The 19,771-nt window shown below is 54.5% G+C and overlaps 4 protein-coding genes across 4 annotated transcripts; 3 read left to right on the top strand and 1 right to left on the bottom strand.

Annotated features, from left to right (window-relative positions):
• Positions 1-220: 220 nt before the first annotated feature.
• Positions 221-661, top strand: K437DRAFT_229113 (RING/U-box; the record flags this gene model as incomplete). Its single annotated transcript, XM_013384969.1, has 3 exons — positions 221-263; positions 378-479; positions 561-661. 3 exons carry the CDS (start codon positions 221-223, stop codon positions 659-661), a joined length of 246 nt encoding a protein of 81 aa, XP_013240423.1.
• Positions 662-4,307: 3,646 nt separating this feature from the next.
• Positions 4,308-7,624, top strand: K437DRAFT_270817 (uncharacterized protein; the record flags this gene model as incomplete). Its single annotated transcript, XM_013384968.1, has 4 exons — positions 4,308-4,383; positions 4,468-5,012; positions 5,146-5,427; positions 5,513-7,624. The coding sequence occupies 4 exons, from the start codon at positions 4,308-4,310 to the stop codon at positions 7,622-7,624; spliced, it is 3,015 nt and encodes a 1,004-aa protein (XP_013240422.1).
• Positions 7,625-9,178: 1,554 nt separating this feature from the next.
• On the bottom strand, positions 9,179-12,639 carry K437DRAFT_259728 (Rad4-domain-containing protein; the record flags this gene model as incomplete). Its single annotated transcript, XM_013384967.1, has 3 exons — positions 12,510-12,639; positions 11,783-12,454; positions 9,179-11,702 (listed from the first exon to the last, which is right to left on the bottom strand). Coding segments are annotated over exons 2-3 (3,172 nt in total), but the record flags the coding sequence as incomplete, so codon positions are not given.
• A 5,689-nt stretch (positions 12,640-18,328) lies between these two features.
• K437DRAFT_36896 (uncharacterized protein) lies at positions 18,329-19,771 on the top strand (the record flags this gene model as incomplete). Its single annotated transcript, XM_013384964.1, has 2 exons — positions 18,329-18,670; positions 18,753-19,771. Coding segments are annotated over exons 1-2 (1,166 nt in total), but the record flags the coding sequence as incomplete, so codon positions are not given.

Raw genomic sequence — 19,771 nt, 5'->3', positions numbered from 1 at the left:
GTGCGGCAGTTGGCAACGCGCGAAGTCACAAAAAGATGCGGGGGTGTCAAAAGTGTTGCTCTCGCCATCTTCGTCTTTCGCACATCGGCCATTGGTCCCAGGTTCAACCTCATCTTCAATCGGAATCGAAGCGCGGTCATATGTGTGCACCAGTCTCCAACGCCGACGTCACCAACGAGCGTAGCATTTATCCTGCGGGAGAGCCAGCGGGTACGAGACAATGAAGGTCGAAGTCAAGTCGTGGCGCGCAATTGGCTACTGGAGTGAGTTGTGGTGTTGCATACGCGTTACTCGCTCTACATGCTATGGCCTGCGCAATGCAGACTGATTGCGTTAATCTTCTTTATTTATGTCGCACTGCTCTGCACGCCACCTAGTCTGGGACGTGAAGGACCCAGATGATGTCTGCGGTATCTGCCAGAACAACTTCGATGCGACCTGCGCCAAATGCAAAGTCCCAGGCGAGAGCTGTCCGCTTTGTGAGCCTGATATTGTTCAGTTGCACCCGTCTGCGTAAGGATGGATTATTAATTATATGTGCCTCTTCTTTTCATGTGCAGTACATGGCACCTGCTCGCACATCTTTCACCTTCACTGTATCGTCGAGTGGCTTCAGAACCACACAATGTGTCCGATGTGCAAGAGGCCATGGAGTTCGTAGCTGTGTCACAAGCCTTCTTCTGGCCTTGGCGCAAAGGCTCTCTGCTGACACATTTTTGAACTCCTTGGCTAGCAGCCGATGCGATGGCAGACGCAACTATGCAAACTGAAGCCTCGGGAGCAGAGTAAATCTTTACCACTAGGCCGCAACGCCAATGGGCCTCACACAGCTGCAACGCCAATCGACCTCACTCGTCTCGCTCATTGCTCACAAGGCAATGTACAAACCGAACTATTCGAAGGGGCCGATGATTACGTGCGCATATAGCTACAGATTCGCGTCAAGCATTGCGCGATCTGACAACAATCCAGGCGGCTTTACAGGATGTACGCGCCAACAGACGCTGCAAAGGCGAGGACCGTCGCGCCGGCCCAGAGCGCGCGCATCTGGCCTTCGAGCGTGCTTGGTGCTGCGGCATTGAAGTTAGTCGTCTGGCTGGCAGACTGCGAGCTGGCGCTCGATGCTGCCGATCCGGCGCCCATGGTCACAGTGGCTGCGATGGAGGAAGCGCCGCTCGCCGCAACCGAGGCGACGGACGAAGCGCTCGATGCTGCGGCTGTACGTTGCGGGGTAAATGGGGCGTCAATCGCGCAGATATATCCTCATCTTTCTCCCACACGCTGCTCGCTCACCCTGACCGACACTAGAAGGGTCTGAAAGTGCCCCCGACACTCCGCTCTGTGCACCACTAGCGATTGAACTACCGAATGACGCGGCCGCGCTGTCGAGGTCTGTGGGGATTGCGCCCGGGGGGCCCCTATGTCAGAGCCTGTTTATGTCGCGTGGTAGAATGGAACGCATGGGCCGCAGTGATGTATGGCGTTCCAGCGAGAGAGATGAATATTTTTCGGCGCTGGTCGGTGTGAGCACAAGCAGTGACGCTGCTTCTCTCACCTTGTGCATCGACCAGGGGTGCAGCCGCGGCGCCGAGAAAGATGAGGTTGTTGATTTCATGGGTGCTTTCTTTGAGCGGTTGGAGATGTGAATTGTGCTAAAATAAATATTAGACTGGTTTCCAAATGGATGGCAGATCGACAAATGTTGAAGGATTAACGTTGTGTTCCATTTATATTCAGGGCCTGTTCAACAGGACACATGCATTCGATGAGCATTTGTTTAAATCGCATCGCAACTTCTCCTGTTTCCAGCCGAGCGACAAATCGTGGAGGACACAGACCGTCATCATTCATTATGCACCACGGAGCATGGCATTCCCCTCGGCGACTAGACGGACGGGGCTTGCTGTCTATGCAGTGCATTTTTGAACCTCGACTTGTGCAATCCATTGAAAGGCTCGGGCTGTTTCTACGTGGTACATGCAAGCCGCTCCATTCGACCGAAACCCCTCGCAACTCGTAGCACGTAGCAGGCTCGGATCGCCGAGTTGCACTCGAATTTCCGCCTATCCTAGCACCCGTCAGCGCACAGCGGCTATGGCAATGCGAGAGAGTGACTATGACGATTGTTCAGAAAACTAGAACGAACAGACGGTACATGCCTCCATATCTGCTACTTGGACTCTCCAAACACTGCCACAGCCTCCATCGCGTGCCTTTCGCGCCTTTTAATTACTGGTGTGTATGTTGGACATAAGTCGAACTGCTCGCTCGTCGCTCGTCCTCTCTGCGGTGCGACGCTCGGAATTCTGACCAGCGCAACCAGCCTCCGAGTTCGCGACCAGGGCTGAAACCATGTATGTATCCGATGGAAGCCGCAACCGAGGACCCCGCTTAGACGGACGAAACGCTCACTGTCGCGCTCAGTGCCTTGGAGTGACGTAGTGTGATCGAGAGTGGCACTACTAGTTATATCAAAGGTAACTCTGAGCATGATGTCATATTTTTGGAACTGCTTTCTTTTTTTTTCTGACGTCCAGTCGCCACAGCCCTCAGCCTGGAACACTCGAATTCGTTCTTTAATTAAGAATGCAGGCACGCATCTCAGATTTTACATTAGTCTCCCAGCGCTGCGCCCACAGCCGGGTTGCGACACCTGCTGCCAACGGCCGCACCACTGTCCCCCGTTCTCTCCCAAGAAGGACAAGTAAACCGTGGAAGTACTGGCAAGATTTCGCCTCTCCGCTTGGGGTTTAGGCGCTGTCAGCTGCCAAGTCTAGCTGCGGGAGTATTAATAGAGGGAACACAGTCATTGGTGGGTTGTCGTGTTGAATGAATTTGCGGCTTGCGGCGAGCCAGATAAGTAAAAAATGACGCTGAAGCGTTGGTTCCAGTTTCATTTATTAGGGTTGCATATGGGCCCTATTTAAATTGACATGGGCAGTCGCGTGGTGCTGGAGTTCGCAAAGGAGCGCACCAAAAAACGGTTAGTGCGGAACTGGGGCACTTTCTTTTTCCCAAGGTTTCGATGAGTGTCATTAATCCGCGGCTTCATGCACTTTTCACAGGCCAGGTGTCACGCGCGCTGATGCAGTGCCCAACGCCTAGAGTACCGACGAACCAAGAAGCGATCGAGATGATTCTATATCAGCAGCAGCAAAATGCACTGTGACGTCATCGCCGGCGTTGGCGAGAGATCCTGAGCAGAATGTCTGCAACCGAACTTTGGTTGGTGGGTGTGACTGACTCATCAGTGCGAAGGACCGCTACCCAGAGAGCACTGTTCCCTTCGAGCAGCTTACACGGATGGATTGCTACCGCTTTCCCCAGGTCCGTCGCCGAGCACTGCGGCTGGCATCTTGGTCATAATCCCCAAACTCAGGAGCTCCTCACGAGCGACGCCTCAACATCATCTGCTCTATACTCTCATTGCGAGTATATTCTACCACATCCTTGTTTGCGATAGCTCCGCATGGTCATGGGAACGAAGGGCCAACCAAACACAAAGGTCTTTCGCACTTTCGACTTCGGGCAAAGGAGAAGATTCAAGGTCCGCTTGAATCGCCACCCACCGAAGGTAATCATCCGCAGTTCCACAGTGAACACACCCAAGATCAAAAGAGGAACCCTGCTTGCTCGCGAAGACCGGCATTCCAGCGTGTTCGAACGCGTGGCAAGTGTCACCACTCTCTCTGTTCAGAGTGTGCACTTTCTTCCAGTTGATACTCCCAAGGTCAGCCTTCCGAATTGCACTCCAGCCAATTTCAACAGCTCCTTGTGCATTTAAGCTGTCAGTTTTTCGTTACCATCTACACAGACAGGAAGCGTTCAGTGCCGCATTTTTGTTGAAAAGCGCTGGCGGAGTTGCTAGCAAGGTATTTGCCGTTCCATCTCGCCATTTGCACTGTTCGGGAACAGAAAGGCAACAAGTATTGGGCTCCCTTTCTTGGTGAGTGCATCATAGCATCAATACAGAGTCGACATGACGAATGTGCGAGTCAGGCGACAGTGGCATCGCAGTCGTTGCCACGGTTCGTAGAAACGGGTGATATCGGCATACTGCGAATCGCATCCCATGGTTAGAGTATTGACATTTCTCTTGCCACCCTCGTCCTTTTCACTTTACAGAATCCGGCTGGACCTCATTCGGTCTGAGCGTTTCATGCTTCAGTCCATGTTGCATGTCTTCTGAACGTGCCAGGTCCTTTGCGGCTACAGAACACTTAGAATACCAGACAGTGAGCCGCAAGCAGCTCGCTTCTTAGCTGCCAGCTAGCGACATTCACTGCTGGCGTAAGCCCTCTACCAAGATGGATGACTCTTTGTGTCTTCCGAGCGCTGGTGCTGCGCAACCCAGTTCACGTGAGGAGGAGCTGCAGGCCGGAGGTATGTGCAGATAGATTGCACAAAGGGTGCACTCAAGATCCGACGCTTAATCTTTTCCCCTACTTTCACACTGACAATCTGAAGTCAATTTTGGAGGTGTGGGCTACGCTCCTTACATGTGGACCTCGCTAGACGCAGCTCACCACCACCAACAGCAGGAACATCATCACTATACTGGATATCCGTACGCAGGCTCTCGCATGCAAGCCGAATCGGCGTTTGGCAACGCCTCCGCTGGCATGTTCTCGTACCACCAATACCCTGTGTCTCCACTGATCAGCGGGGCTGGCACAAATGGAGGCGTAGGAGGCGGAGCAGCACAACGGCAAGGCTCCCATGGTTCTGCGGGAGCCATGCAAGAGACATACTACGACGTCTATGGGCGTCTGGCCGGAGCTACACACGCTGCCGCTCCGGATCAAGCAGTTGGCGCGCCATTTGTCGGGTACATGTACGGCTATCCATTCCAGCCTGGGATGCCCGGGGTAGGGTACGAAGGAACGGCGGAAAGCCTGAACAGCGTGCAGGATGATGGATCAGCGTCACAGCAACAGGCAGCAGGCGGTGCTGCAAGATGCTCCACTTCCTCTCGGGAGGGCATGGAGGCTCCTGCCTATTTCCAGTACAGCGTAAGTCATCATGATCATTACACAAGGACTCCATCCCCCCATGCCTCCCATCTTGCATCTCGACTCACTAGCGCCCGGCATGCTTTCGTATATCCCTTTGTACCCCTGGAATACTTCTTCTCCATCCATGCAGGCATACGCACCGGGCTACGACGGGTTACCAGTAGCGCCGCCAGGGTTTCTCGTACACGCACCCGGCCTCGCCGCCGCGGCGGCAGCAGCAGCCAGAGGAGCCCCAGGCATGCCGTGCATGGCCGCTAGCGCGTTTCACGTGCATACGCCGAATGGGTTCGGCATGGGCACCGTTGGCTTTGCGCCCGGCGCCATGGGCAGCGTCCTTGCGCGTCCGCCGCCCCGTCAGCTGTGGGGGACTGGTAGGGGTAGAGGTCAAAGTTCTACTTCGAGAGGCGGTCCGGTGAGTGCGCAAGCTGGACCTTTCCTGTATGTGGGAGCAACGATCACTGATAACCCCTTGCACGTTATCCCTCGTTTTGACGCAGAACTTGGGCTCGTTGCACAGTCTACGCATGCGACCTCGCCAATCCTCCGCCACTTCCGCCTCGGGCAACAAGCCGATCACAGACCCGGCAAGCAGCCCAATTGACAGTCCTCCGACGATCGCCGAAGGCGTCCAGCCGCTCTCAACATCAACCTCCTCCTCGTCACAACACTCACCGTTGCATGCGCCGCACCTTTCGGGAATGCCAGCTGAGTCTGCTGCGATCGCCCCGCATCTTCCTCGTCCGCCGAGCCGGCTACAAGACCCCAACTCGCAGCCGCAGCGATCGGACCACGTCATGTGGGTCGGCAACATTCCCACCGACGCCACGATCCCGGAGCTGTGGCAATTCTTCGGTCGCCTGCCACCGGCTGAGAGCGGTACAACTCCACCAGCAAAGCCCGCTGGTCTGCCCGCGGCGCTGCCGCAGCAAGCCGCCATCGCCGGCGCAGAGGTCGCCGACCCAGGTGCCGCCGCGCCTCCGCATGGCATTCTCTCCATCTTCATCATCTCGCGCTCGAACTGCGCATTCGTCAACTACAAGGATGCTGAGGTGCTGCAGCGCGCCGTGGCCTTCTTCGCTGGCCAGGCGCTGCGGCCTTTGGATCCGCACTGTCCGCGGCTCGTCTGCCGCGTACGCAGGAAAGACGAGGAGGTGCAGGCGGGTGTTGCTGGGCAGCGTGGGAAGGGGTTTCATATCGCATATATCAAGGAGCACGAGAAGAGGCGTAAGGAAGATGTCCGGCTAGGACAAGGGCAAGGGACAGCTGCTGGGGAAAACACAGCCATTGAAGTAACCCTGGCCGGGTCCGTGACCAGTCTGAACTTAGAGGATTCGAATATGAAGCGGAGCGAGCCAGGTAGCCCAAGGTCCGAGTCGACGGGCGGGACGCCTCGCCAGCTTCCGGCAGATGCACGGCTGCCAGGTGTGTCACAGGCTGAGCCACCGGCTCTCGCTTACGACGGGTCGTCCGGATCTCCAAGCGTTTCCAGCGGGTCCCTATCGTATACTTCAACTAACTCGTCGCTGCTTCGTCATCCGGCATTCAAGGAGCGCTTTTTTGTCCTCAAAAGCCATCAAGTCGAAGAACTACAGCGCTCCGTCGAGAAAGGCATTTGGGCGACACAGCTGCACAACGAGGACGTGCTCGACCGAGCTTTCCGTAACAGCCAATCCGTCTATCTCTTCTTCAGCGCCAACCAATCCGGAGGCTGGTTTGGCGTCGCACGCATGATGGGTCCCATCAAGCCTCACCCATCCACCCCGAAGCTTGAGCACAGTCCGTTGATGAGCAAGCGCGGAGGGCATCCGAATCGCCCCAAGACGATCTTCGAAGAAGGTACCGACGCGCAAGGCGATCAGATCAAGTCTCGCTTCGCTCCCACCAGCTTTCTTAGCGCGCTTGGTGATCGCACCAGCTCAGAACTGCAGCCGATTGCATCGCCGAACGACATCACTAAGCTCAATGAGGAGGAGATGCCGCTCAGCTGGGCTCCTGGTGCAGGAGGCTCTTCAGCTTCCACATCGGTACCAGAGAGCAATAGGCGCTTGCTGTCACCGGATGTCGGCGGCATTTCCTGCAAGGACATGCTCGGCGAGCAGCTGCCAGGCAGTGAGTGCGGGAGCATCAGCGGGGGATCGATCTACCCTGCCGACTCCGTCTCGATGGCCAGCACAGCGCGCGATCTGCAGCAGCTGGCCGTACGCGCTCTCATCCACAACCTTCGTCTCGACGAGCGCGAGAGCTCACAGAAAGCCTCGGAGCTGGAGTACATGCTCGAAGCAGGCGCGGAGGGCCTGCCAAGTCGGCCTGCACAAGCGATCGGAAGGCCGTTCAAGGTGGAATGGATTCAAGTCAGGCATGTTCCCTTCTACGTCACGCGCAAGCTGCGCAACCCTTGGCGCGACAACCGTCAAGTCAAGGTTTCCCGTGATGGCACAGAGCTGGAACCATCCGTAGGGCGCGAAATGCTCGAGATTTTCGACAAGTTCGAGGATCGCGAAAAGACGGCTGCGGCGACCAGCGGAGACCGGAATACGAGCCCTGAGCAAGATCAGGAGGATGAAGAAAATTCAAGAAACTGCCTACTACCAGGTGTATACCACATGTGACGTCCTTCCTCAATTCGCTCGCCCCGCTCGCCTCTAGAGGCTTGCTCAAAAGCAGCTGCGCGACTTTTGCCCATCTGTCATTAATCCAACACATGCGCATGCATCAAAAGGTACACGTTACATCATCGATCACGTTTCGCATCTCGCTCCGTTTCAACGCAAGACAGATATTTTCAGGGTCAGTCAACCTTCTCACCTATCACTTGAAACACGACACGCGACCCATTTCCCCCTTTCGCAATTACCTACATCACACTGCTTCCACGCCTGCTCTCCCCCTTTTTACCTGTCAACAAGTACATGCACGCCTGACACCCGCACCTCCGCATAACGCAAATCCGATCCCTTCCAGCATAGCAAGCATAGCAATCTCATATATACACACAGTTGTGACACTATCTCGTTTCACGACCATGCCCCACCAACGTACATTTTCGTTCATTGCGCCTCTTTTCTTGCATCTGAGGGCCGTCGCAATTCATATGACCTCATGTACTTTGACTCCAGAACCGACTAACTTTGCACAATGCCGAAGTCAGTTGTTTGCTTTGCGTGAATAGTGCATTCCAGAGTGCATTGGCTGAGATATTCTATTCCATGTGGTCTAGCATCGCGTCCAGTTCTTCCTCGGCCCGTCTGGACTCTTCAAGCTTTTGAGCGTTCTTGGCAGCGGCGTCCGATCTACGTGACAATCTGCGAGGAGCCGCTGAGGCATATGATGTCACGTTTGCCACAGCCCTGGTGCCATTCGGACGACTTCTTCGTAAGCGCTTGGGTATCGGTTCACTAGGCTGAGCTAAGGTCACGTCTTCTGGACTGCGCATGCGCCTAGCACTCCGCCTGCACCCATTCTGCCGGCCCGCCTTTGAATCTGCAGTGGCAGGCTTCGGTGGTTCCGCCTTTGCTTGCTCTGAGGAGATCATCTCGGCGAGGGATACTATCTTTCCACGTTTGGCGCGGCGGGAAGAACGCTGGGCGAGCATGTGCTCGCCTTCGTCAGGCGCGACTGGCGATTCTGGCTCAGATAGCTCCTCTTCCGACGGAACCCCTTTTGCAAGTCGATTTTGTACTCCAACTTGGAAGCAGCCACCGAGTTTGTTCCAGCTACCACCATACTTGCTCGGTACAACCGATGGTGTCCGAGCTGACTCTCCATTCTTCTGCGCTTCTCTATCCTCCGCACTACTCTCATCGACCACAAAGCCTCCAGGTGCCGTCTCATCATCGTCCACAATGAAACCACCTGCTTGTACCTGGGGGATTTCTGCTGCATTGTCGTTGTCCAGAATTCGTAGACGACTGACTTCGGGCTGTGTACTTGTTGATCTCTTCTTGCCATCACCGCTGCCGTATTCAGCATTAACGCGCTCGGCAATCTTGACCGCATTGATGAGCCGGCGCCAATTCCTAAGCGCTCGCTCCTCTCGCTTCTTGGCTTCACGCTCGACATTTGCATGTTCGGATGCCCAGAATGCCTAGAAAAACGAGTCAATGTAAGCAGCTTGCACTTTCAAGCGCCAAATTTCGCCTCCATTGCACTCACATCTAGAACAGCCTCCTCGTGCTCTACCAGAACGACGATGCCGCCCATTTTCGGCATGCCCTTGAATTTGCGAAATTCAAAACCAACAACAGCCTCGGCAAACGGAATGCCCAGCTTTTTGGCAACTTTAGCCGATCCGTTGAATGGAATGTGCGCAGCGCCCTTTGGAAGCATGCTCGGGACGTACAAGTCGATGTTGCCAAACGAGTTCGTAGGAATCTTGCCGTCGACTATTGGAGGAGGCCTGTAGATCTTGGTCTGGAAACGCGCATAGAGACCTTCTTGTGGTAGCTGCTGTCCTTGTGCTCTAGCTTGCTCTTCAACTCGCTTATTACCGATGGTGTACGCCCTAGACTTGACCAGCTTCAAAGGCTGCTCGTTTTCCTTGATAACGCGACCTTCGTTCATCCACTGGCGCGCAGAGCGGCAAGTAAGCACGTTGGAGCGGAGGTACACTGGCGTATTCTGGAATGTACCGGCGCTAGTGGGAGGAAAGATCACCTCGTCTCGCTTTAGGTGCTTCTCAATCACGTAGACCGGATGGTCCTTAAAGCCTGCCACACTGGAAGGCATCGGCTCTTTACTTGCGTTGTCTTCCAGTTCCACATCCTCGACTGCGTCACGATCAAGCTTGAAAGGCCTCGAGATCGCCCGGACGACGCTTTCCCACCAATCGCCATGGGCCTTGCTCGGCGGCGGACGCATACGTGCGATGCGGCTGTGAAGCGTCCGGGTGTACCGAGCGGTCACATCGCGCGCGTAGCCGTCTTCCTCGTAGGCCACGACGTACACGAGCTTGTTCTGCCGGTCTGCGGCAACGGGCTCCATGTACCTGTTGCCGGTGGCAAATACAAAGCCGCGGATCGGATCGACGGTGAGCCACTTCTGAAATGGCTTGGAGAAAGCCTCCACCCAGACGGTAGGCGGGTATTGCAAGTTTACCGGCTCTAGCTCGCCATCCCCTTCCGCCACCACATGCCCTGTTTTGGCGTGTCGTCGGCTGTGCGGGCGCAGCTTCACGGTGGGCGTGACTTTCAACGGCGCCGTGAGTCCTCGCCACTTTTCGTCCCGGTAGTCGTTCTCTTCGGCTTCAGCATCGGCCTGCCTTGCTTTGCCTTCCTTAAGGACAGCCGCCCCACTCGTTCCCTTTCCCTTTCTTCGAGCCTTAATCGCAGCGGAAGACGCGTCTGAATGAACAGTGATCACGCTCTTTTCGTCATCCTCGTCGTCGAATAATCGACCGCTTCCGCTTTCGGTACTGCGTTTGACGCTGGTCTTGGCTCCTGGTTTGGCAGAAAGTCCTGCACCATTCCAGACCACATCGACCGAACTGGCCCTGCTGTCGCTGAGCGAGATGACCGACACGCTATCGCTTCCGTTTTTGTCCGCACCGTCGACTCTACCTTTTCCCTTGCCTTTAGCGTTAACTCGATATATCGTCCCATGAGTATGTGTGGCCGCATCCTGAGCCTTCTCTGCCGCACGCGCAGTTGCGCTACGAACACCACCAAGGAATTGATGCGAAAGGGTCGTTGTCGCAAGCGCGCAACTCCCACTGCTGGCGACATTCGCCCCGTTTGCGACTTGAGGAATTCTTGTCGAGACGCTACCTTTCGCGCGGATCTTCGAAGCGCTGCTGGCATCTTCGTCTGCCCTCAAGTAGGTGGCGGCTTGTTTGTCGTCGTCGCTCGTCGCTTCATCCGACGGCAGGCGGCGCATTGCCTCGCTACCCGGCTTTCGCACCTTCGCCGCGGTGCTCGCGTTAGCTGTTGCGCTCGCAGTGCCGCCAGCATTCGTGCTCATGTCACCGACCGCGTTTCCTCCACTCTTGGATACCTTTGCAGCCGCGACGCTCCACGGTGGCACCTGTGGACTGATGACGAGTCGAGCGGGAATGCCCAGCGCGCGACACAGGCCTGCGAAGAGCGAGGCGCTTGTCTCGCGCGAGCCGCGCATCTCCATCGCACGGTCCAAGAGATCGGAAGCATTGGATATTCTCTCGACGGGCTTGGCGAGGCGCAAATAAGCGGGTAGCTTGGTGTGTGAAACGGCGCCAGGTGGAAAGATCGAGATTTCGGGCGTCTTCTCCAGTGGCTTCGCTCCATCTCCCTGGCCCCCTTGACCACTTGAGCTTTTAGCTTCCTGCTTGCCTTTGCCCTTCGGATCATCATTGGCCTTCCCTTTCCCCTTGATGCTCTTCGCTTGCCTATCCTGCCATTTCTGCGTGGCTTCCTTCTCCCCCTTTTGCCTATCTACTCTCTGCGCAGCACTTTCATAGACCCAGCCATCAACTCTTCTACCGGTCTTGCCAAAGGTGATACCAGACCCATTGACTAGATCAATATCTGGTTGACGGATTGCTGCGCCGGCGACCATGGTGGAATCTAGCCTGAACTGTCCCTTCCACCATTCCGTCAGTTGGGTGAGGAAGGATTCGAAGAGGCGCACACGCTCTCGTTGATTCGGCTCTTTGCGCGGTGTGATGCGTTTTTGTTTTTCTATCAAGTTTTTGGGGGCTTGATCGCTGAGCCAAGCCTGGTCCATCGGTCAACAACAGCCGAACAGTCAGCAGTGAGCTTCCGGTGATGCATTTCGCATGTGCCCAGCAGACGCACCTGCAGCTCATCGTCTTGTAACATAGCATTCCGTCCCTTCGCCCATGCAAGCAGGGCGAGTACATGCAGCTTGTGCGCGACGATGCGGTTCTGCCTATCACGCGGTGTGATCATGTTCTCCCGTCTCTGACGTCTTCGCTCCTCTTCAGCATCCGCTTCTCGTTTCCGTTTGCGCTGCAGCGACGACTGATAATCGAGGGAGATGGTCACGCCCGCATGTTGCCCTTTCCCATCAAAATAAACGCGCAGAGCTGCGTTCTTGCCTTGGACCTTGGACCTGTTGCTGTTTGCCGAGGCAGGGTGCTTGGATTTCGTGGATTTGGGTGCAGCACCATCCTCTCCGTACAGATTTGCATACGCAGCTGCGGCTTCGTCGGCCTCATCATCATCACCGTCTTCATCCACTTCGGCCAAGATATCTTCACCATCGCTATTCTCGCCAACTTCCACCATCTCATCATTCTCGTAATCTACTCCGACCGCTTCCATCTCCTCTTCATCTTCCGCTTTCATGGTGGCGGAAAACTGCGCAGCCTTGGTTGAAGCGGGCGCGCGTGCCTGTTCAGGGATCTCGACTTGTTCGAACTCCATCTCCTCTTCCTCTTCCTCTCCAGCCTTCCCATTCTGGCCTGCGTTGTTGTCTGGCATCCTAGTCAGTTCCGGCCTGCTTTGCTGTGGATAAGAGGACCATTAGGTGGATCTTATGGACGCAGCACGGCGCACCCACCCTGCCTGGCTTTCCCTGACGACTCGCGACAGCTGCCACCCGAAGAGCCCACCATCAACTTAATATGATGGGTCAACTGGCCGACACAGCTGAGATGAATTGATGCAGCAAGCAGCGAGGGAAGCCTTGATCTGGGAGACCTTTGTGTAATTCTCCGAGTGGTAATGCTGAGTTATGAAATGTACGTGGTCGATTTGAAGTCTCTCAACTGAGACGCGTGACGATATGTCACGTGACTCGTTTAGAACGCACGCGTACGTAGCACGTTACTGGTGAATTCTGCCACCATCCACCATGACTCTCCAGTCCTCAAATCAGTTCTTGATCGCTTCTCATCGGTCATCCGGCGTCCTTATTCTCCATCGAAATTCTTTAGCGGGCCAACTGGTATGCGTCGGCTCCGCGTTTGAGGATTGTGTAGCAGAGATTAAAGTACCCTTGCCAGAACATGTTTGTGCGGCACGCCCTGCCCGCAGCCTGCGTACTTCCCGAGCTTCGACGCGACACGTGCCATGAGCCTGCGCTTCGTCACCGCTACGACCACGAACCCGGGCTGGGCGATGAATGCAGCAACTCAAAAGATAGAGTGGTTCGAGCTTAAAAAGACGCTTAAGCGAACTATGGCCGAGCGGGAGCGATCAAGCGCACTTGGTCTTCTGCTAGCCGGCCGACAGCTCCAGAGGCGGAGCCGGCTCGCGTCGGCTGGGCGGCCAAGCCACGTGTATAAGGAATGGCGCGTGGCGGCGCCCAGGGTTTGATGCGACGAACTACGTTTGATTGCAATAGCTGTGCGGTGCTCTATAAGGATGCCTCCCACCATCGCTGTATTTCCTTCAATTAAAGATCATCGATGTCGCAACCTGTTCAGTGGGCTGCAAAGGCCGCCCTTTGTCTTTGCGACGAGTCTGCTAAAGACCCAAAGATGGGCTTGCCATCAGGTCCTACTAGTCAGTAACACAACTGCGTTGTAAGCACTCTTGCTGCCTTGCTCTTCCCTCTCCATGACCGTCAAAGACCTCTTGGAAAGAAGCTGTAACTTCGAGTCTTGAACAGATATACTTGACCACATTCAGCAGCTTCTGAATCTCTGCGCTACCGTGCTCTGCCGCAAGCACATCAGCTGTGCCATTTGGCGGCGACATCGGGCCTATGTTCTCGCCCGCCACGTAGATTGTGCCATCCGAGCGCACGAAGCGCTCGGGGGCATTGGTGACGCTGAGTGTCGAAGAAAACGTTCGCTTTCGTTACACTTGCATGGAAGCGAAAAGCGCTTGTGGCGCGACTACAGAGGATGATTGAAGGATGATGCAGTGCGTTGGCAGGTCACGGTATCTGGAACACACCGCTTCCGAAGCGGGCCGTACTGTCGGTATCACCGCCATTGACAATGATTGACAACAAGCCCGAGCACATCAACCAGCCCAAATCCATATTGCTACTTTTTCGCTAATAGGAGATGCGGCTTGTAGTTCAGCTGGGCTACGTTACACATGCTTCCCCCGAAGAACCACAGTTTGTCAGAAGGGAAACCTCCTGCTTTGCCGCTTGCACCTGAAGCTGATCAGTTCGACTCGATGTTGGTGACCATTGCTTCGTGTCAAGATGGGCAGAGGTGAGCTGCATGAGATAGTAAGCGGTAGCAACACTTATCACGCCACCCTTTACGGTTGCGATGCTTCTGGGTGGCCTTTGGCTGTTAGATGTCCACGCGGTCTGGCAGCAAGAAAATTGTGTTTAGGCACGAGATATTTTCGGCTTGGGTAGGTGCAGTGGTTGAAGAGCTGCACAGACGAGCAGTAGGAGCGCATGGTGTATTATTTTTGGGTAATTGTACAGATATTTACCTTGAGGGCATTGATGAAAGTACAACAAACACAAGATTTGAAGGGGGATGCTCTCCTTCATGGAACCCATGCTGTTTTGCCGGTTGATGTGGGGGGAACATCGGAATATCCAGAGACGATGCATCGTAAGCTAGGTTATGAACTAGCGCGACTGTGCTGCATGCGGGGATGAGCCGACCCTGACGACGCGGACTTCGATAGAAATTGAGCCTTGCCCTTTGCTGCATTGCGAGTCGTGAATGAACGGGGTGTGCTAACAGGCGGGTGATGAATGAGGGGGTGGGTGAAATGCCAATTGTGGTACTTTTGTTGATACTGACGCCTCGGAAGATGTTGTGATTGAAGCTCCAGAAGGATGTGACCGGTAGTCTGCTCTCTTGATGCCGATATAGCCCTGGTATACAATCTTGACTGGTGCGGGTGATGGTGGAAATGGCTTTCGCTGTGCTGCTGATGGTATTTGCACGAAGGAGACTGCAGATGTCGAGCGCACATTTCCATGCTGTACTCTTGCAGAACCACTTGCAAGCGGATCATTCTCTTTAGAGATGGAAAGCAGGACGAGGTTCTTCCGGGTGCACGAAACGTGCGAGTGCTGATGACAGCTGAGGTCGTTCGAAAGAAGCTGCGCTTCCAACAGATGTCACAAACGAGGCCGTCGATGTGCTCGAGCCATATTTATGCATTTTGGAACTTAAGATGTGCGGCAGGGGGAAATGCAGGTGCGAGTGAAACTGAGGTTGTAAGTGTGACTGCGAAGTCGCCGAATTCAAACGAAAGCGTGTCGGACGATAACTGTTGCCCGTACTCCCCGAACGCCTCAAGACCGGCTCTTGCATCTCTTGTTCCAAGAAGACCTTCTCGCGCCGAGATTTCTCCTCCATGGTGAATGCAACGCTGCCATTTGCGGCTCTAGCTGGCCTCGACATACCGCGCTTGGGATCTGAAAGTGACTGTGTCGATGCTGACTTCTGTTCCGATACCGCGCCGTTCGAGGCGATCTGACACGGCGATTTCATGTTCTTGGCAACAAGAAGAAGATTGTATGCCTGAATGACCTAGTCCGCGACAAGCTGCACACTGAATAGCCAAAATATGATTGACCAGCTCATACGAAACTTGTCGATATTTGACTCTCTGCTCGCTGCCATTTTACCCAGATGAAGATGGCGACGATAATGCTGGCAAGCTTGCACAGAAGAGATTGGATAGCGGAGAAAGCGAGCACAACGCGAACGACATTGTGCTGCTAGACGATAAGCAAGTAGTGATGCAAATGTGAGCTGCTCTGTTGTCGCCTGAAACGTCAAGGTCAGGCACGTGAGCAGGTATGATGGGTTTTGACTGTCGGACGGGGTTGTACAATCATGAGACATGAACATAGAGAAGAAGCCGCCAGCCCGGCCTGTCTCGCACATACTCACGTGTGATGGAGCATGGTGCTGAGGTACACTATAATGAAAATGATGAATATGTGGTGTGCAACCATCCGGTAGCGCATTCTTTCACCTGATGTGTCGGTATAAGCATTCAGGGGAGTTCATTCAGTCCGAAATCGTCAATACCGTTGCTGGCCCTTGAGCACTCCTGACCTTACGGTAAAGAAGCTCTGTTAGATAGAGCATCACGATCAATTCAGCAGCCACAAATATCCGTTTCGCAGGTGCAATGTCTAAGTGCTAAGTGCAGGCACTGGAGGTGCTGAGTAGCTGCAAGACCAGTGCAACGCCCGTCACGATGAGGTACATGCAGTACATGCACATTGTGCGCTGCTGCTCCGAGCCATGGAGATTCCATACCTCCTTGCCCAGCACATGATTGAAGAAGCACGAGCGCAGACCATTCAAGAGGAGGACGATGATGAGAAGACAAAGCCAGAATGCAGGATTGAGCTGGTCAGCAGGGCCAATTGTCGTGCTGGATACGCGGAATTGCTGTACTGACCAGGAGTCTTGCATATACAGGTCGCTTATAACAAGACCGCTGGTAGGATTAGGCGAAGAGAGAGGCATCCTTTCACAAGAAACGGATCAAGCGAAGAAGAAGAACCCAGTCGCGAGCAGAGGAGACGCTGATGCAGGGACGCCGGTCAGTACAAGATGGTGCGCTTCCTTTTATCATCATCGGCATTTCAGCGACTTGAACGCAGACGACGTGAAGGAAGGGAAAATCGGCTGAGGGTGCGATAGGTTGCCATGCGCATGTCTTGCGGGGCGAGCCCTTCAGCTCATACTAAAAGTGCGCAAGTGAGTATCGAGTAGTGAGGTGTGAGGGACGGCACCGGGAAGGCGCCAAGACGCCATGGAAAGACCAACAAACAAGAAGTGTCGCCATGCGGCGAACAGACGCGAGAAGTTTAAGGTTGTCTGAATCTGGATTGGTCGTCGCATGTCCGCAGGGTTTTCACACTGGATAGGATTAGGTGACAAATCACAGAAGAGCGGAGACCACGAGATACCATTAATACCGATCCTCCGATTTCGGAAACTGAAAAAACAAGTGTATGCATCAGCGCGGGTTGTCGCTCGTCTCTCGTTTGGCGGTATTTATCAGCTACCACGGAGGAGACAGCGGGAGAAATGGTGCTCATCTCTACGCGTCGATCAGTGGCGCGCACGTTAAATCAGAGATGGGCCGGTGAAAGCGTCGCAAGCTATTTATGCTCGCTTCATCGCCTTTCCAAAGTTTATTTACCATCGCGCGGTTGTGCCCTCGTCCGTGCTCCGTAGTCGACTAATCGGCGTAGATGAGCTTCTTCATACGGGCTAGTGTGGTCCTGGCGCATGAGTGTACGTTTGGGGGGAGGCTCACAGAGTCACAGGCGCTCCAGGGTGCGGCTTATAGGCCTGCCCTGGCAGTGTTCAGCCTACAGACCAAACGCGGCAATGTGTTGTCTGCACTCATCAGTAAAGCGTCTTGTTCCTCGGAGGCTCCGACTTCTTTCTCTTCGAGCAATCGCCGTGGAGCGGACGAACTGTGTACCGGCGCTTGCGGGTTTCCGGCAGGTTGTGGACAACGGCGACACGTAATGAAGCACTCCGCAACTTTTTTGCTCAAGATTGATTGCGGCGAAGCTTTTTCGGTTTTCCAGGGCGTCTATGCGCACCGCCTTCCTCCGCAGCATCGCAGTAGGCCGGTGCCACGACTAGCAAATGGGCAGCGTAGGAAGCCCGCTGTCCGCCAGATACAGACAACCGGATCTGAGGCACAACACAAACGGTGGCAACGTCATCATCAAAACCAATCGACATCTCTACGTAAACATCATCACTATTACATCTTTTATGCTCAACTCGCTATGCCCAACCTCTACTCGTTCGCTATTCGACCAACTGCTTCCCTTTCTCCTACACAAATATCTTGTTATCGCTTCCTTCGATCTCGCTATGCCTACACCGGCTGTACTAAGGGAATCGCAAGCTCAGCTGTCGCCTATGAATATTAGAACACCCATCTGTATCCAGTCGGCCATTTCACTTCACGAATACAAGCCACTCTACATCCTCTTCTCGCCCTACTGTCTTATGATACTGCTCTGCAGAGTACTGTGTGTTATGTTGGATTGGAGAGGCGAGAGGCGCCATATATATTGGGGCAATTACATTTTGGTTCAAGTGCAGCCTGGAATGGGTTGCAAAAAAAGGAACAGCTTGCACAACCCCGAGGCGAGCAGAGATGGTCCAACTCCATCAGACATCACTCAATCGTCAATACACACTAAGTCCATATTTTGCATGTTACCCGCCGCCTATAACCCTTGGCGCCTTTCTAAGTGTACCCAGCTAGGGCTTGGTAGGGCAGACGGTCAGTGGAGATTGCATGAGCTTAAATCTTCCATAAAACAAATACTTACGTAATGCTATAGGGCGTCATCGCGATTCGCGTCCTCCCGTGACGCGACTGGTTCAAGTATTCGTTTAACTGCGCTTGAGGAGGGTAAGCAACCGGTTGTAATATACTTCAAGTAGCATCTTCCCCTCCTAACTATCAGGTGCACATCCCCTGCGATCGTCGACGTCCAGAATGCACTGCTAAGGTATCTCCTGAGCCGGCGGAAGACAGGAAATGGCAGGGGCAGGGTTACCCTCAATGTAAAGCGTGTGCTCTGCCTCTGACAATCACGCCTGAGTACGTCAAAGCATCCATGGCCCAAGGGAGTCCGAGGAAAAGATGGATCCATCAAGAGAAGGCGGCGCGCAGTCCGCGGATTCAGCCGCAGCTGCCCTGGCCGCAGATACAGGTAGCGTCATCGCTTTCTTGACGCAAGTGCTCGGGAGCAGTGAAGGGCTGAAACCAGAGGAGCAGGCAAATCTACAGGTGAGCCGATTATGGCTTGGGTGTCGGCGCGATGTACCCACTCTGGCTAACTTTTTTCAAATCTTGGGCGGATGGATTCCAGCGATTCTGGCATGCGTTGCAGGTCAAGCTCAATGGCCCAGCGGCTGCGGCGTCTCCTTCGCAGCAGTCGCTGAGAGAGCAAGATCTGACTGCTTTGCTTCAAAAGCTTATGAGCCAACAAGAAGCGCAGCGCAACCAGACGATAAGCAACATCAGCAATAACAGGAGCAGCAGCCGTAACCACTCTGCTTTAGATCCTGCACAAAAACTTCGTGGCGCTCATAGCGGTAATGACAGCAACAGTCACTACCCAGCGAATGCCACTACTGGTCCGGCCGGCATGCCCATCTTGAACACTGCACATCCTATACAACGGACTTCCACCAGCGGTAATCCATCGAATTCTTCTGGACTCTCTACCTCGCATATTTCTTCTTCGCCTATGCAACGCCAGCCTCTGGGTCATTTACAAGGAAGTGGTGGGCTTCCCTTCATGATGATGGATTTTGAGGAAGAGCAAGAGGACGATGACCCCGACTTTGACCCGTATCTTGTTGACCCGGATTTCGAATTCGATGCGAGTTTGGGCATCAATCTTCCGGGTGCAGCCATAGGAGGCGCGACAGCCGATGACATGGGCATGGGAGCTGCAATTAATTGGATGGTCAACACTGAATGCATGGCTGGCTTCAGCAGCGCTAGTACCCCTGCCCAAACGAACTTTGGCCCGGCAACAGGAACTATGGCAAATGCTCACCTTACGGAGGGAGACTACAGATACGCCAGACGTACACGCACCAATAGTTCGCCACGTAAGGGTAGGAAGCGGGCTTTGGACGTGCCCCAGGCGTTGCTGCCAGATGGCAATTTCTATGGCCTCGAAAGCTCGTCGATCTACAATGAGTCGCCACAAAAACGGCACGCCGCTCAGCTACAACACATACATACAGCTATCCCAACCAACACAGTGTCTCGCTGTCCTCCTTCGCAAGTCTACCCATCACCTGCGGCCGAGGCACAGCAAGAGCGAGACGCTGATGACGAGGAGGACGAGGTGGAAGAGGAGGACGAAGAGGACGA

The sequence above is a fragment of the Tilletiaria anomala genome, assembly GCF_000711695.1.
Source record: "Tilletiaria anomala UBC 951 chromosome Unknown K437scaffold_135, whole genome shotgun sequence".
NCBI classification, from domain to species: domain Eukaryota; kingdom Fungi; phylum Basidiomycota; class Exobasidiomycetes; order Georgefischeriales; family Tilletiariaceae; genus Tilletiaria; species Tilletiaria anomala.
The sequence above is the reverse complement of the archived record's forward strand: the minus strand, read 5'-3'. Positions and strand labels throughout refer to the sequence as shown.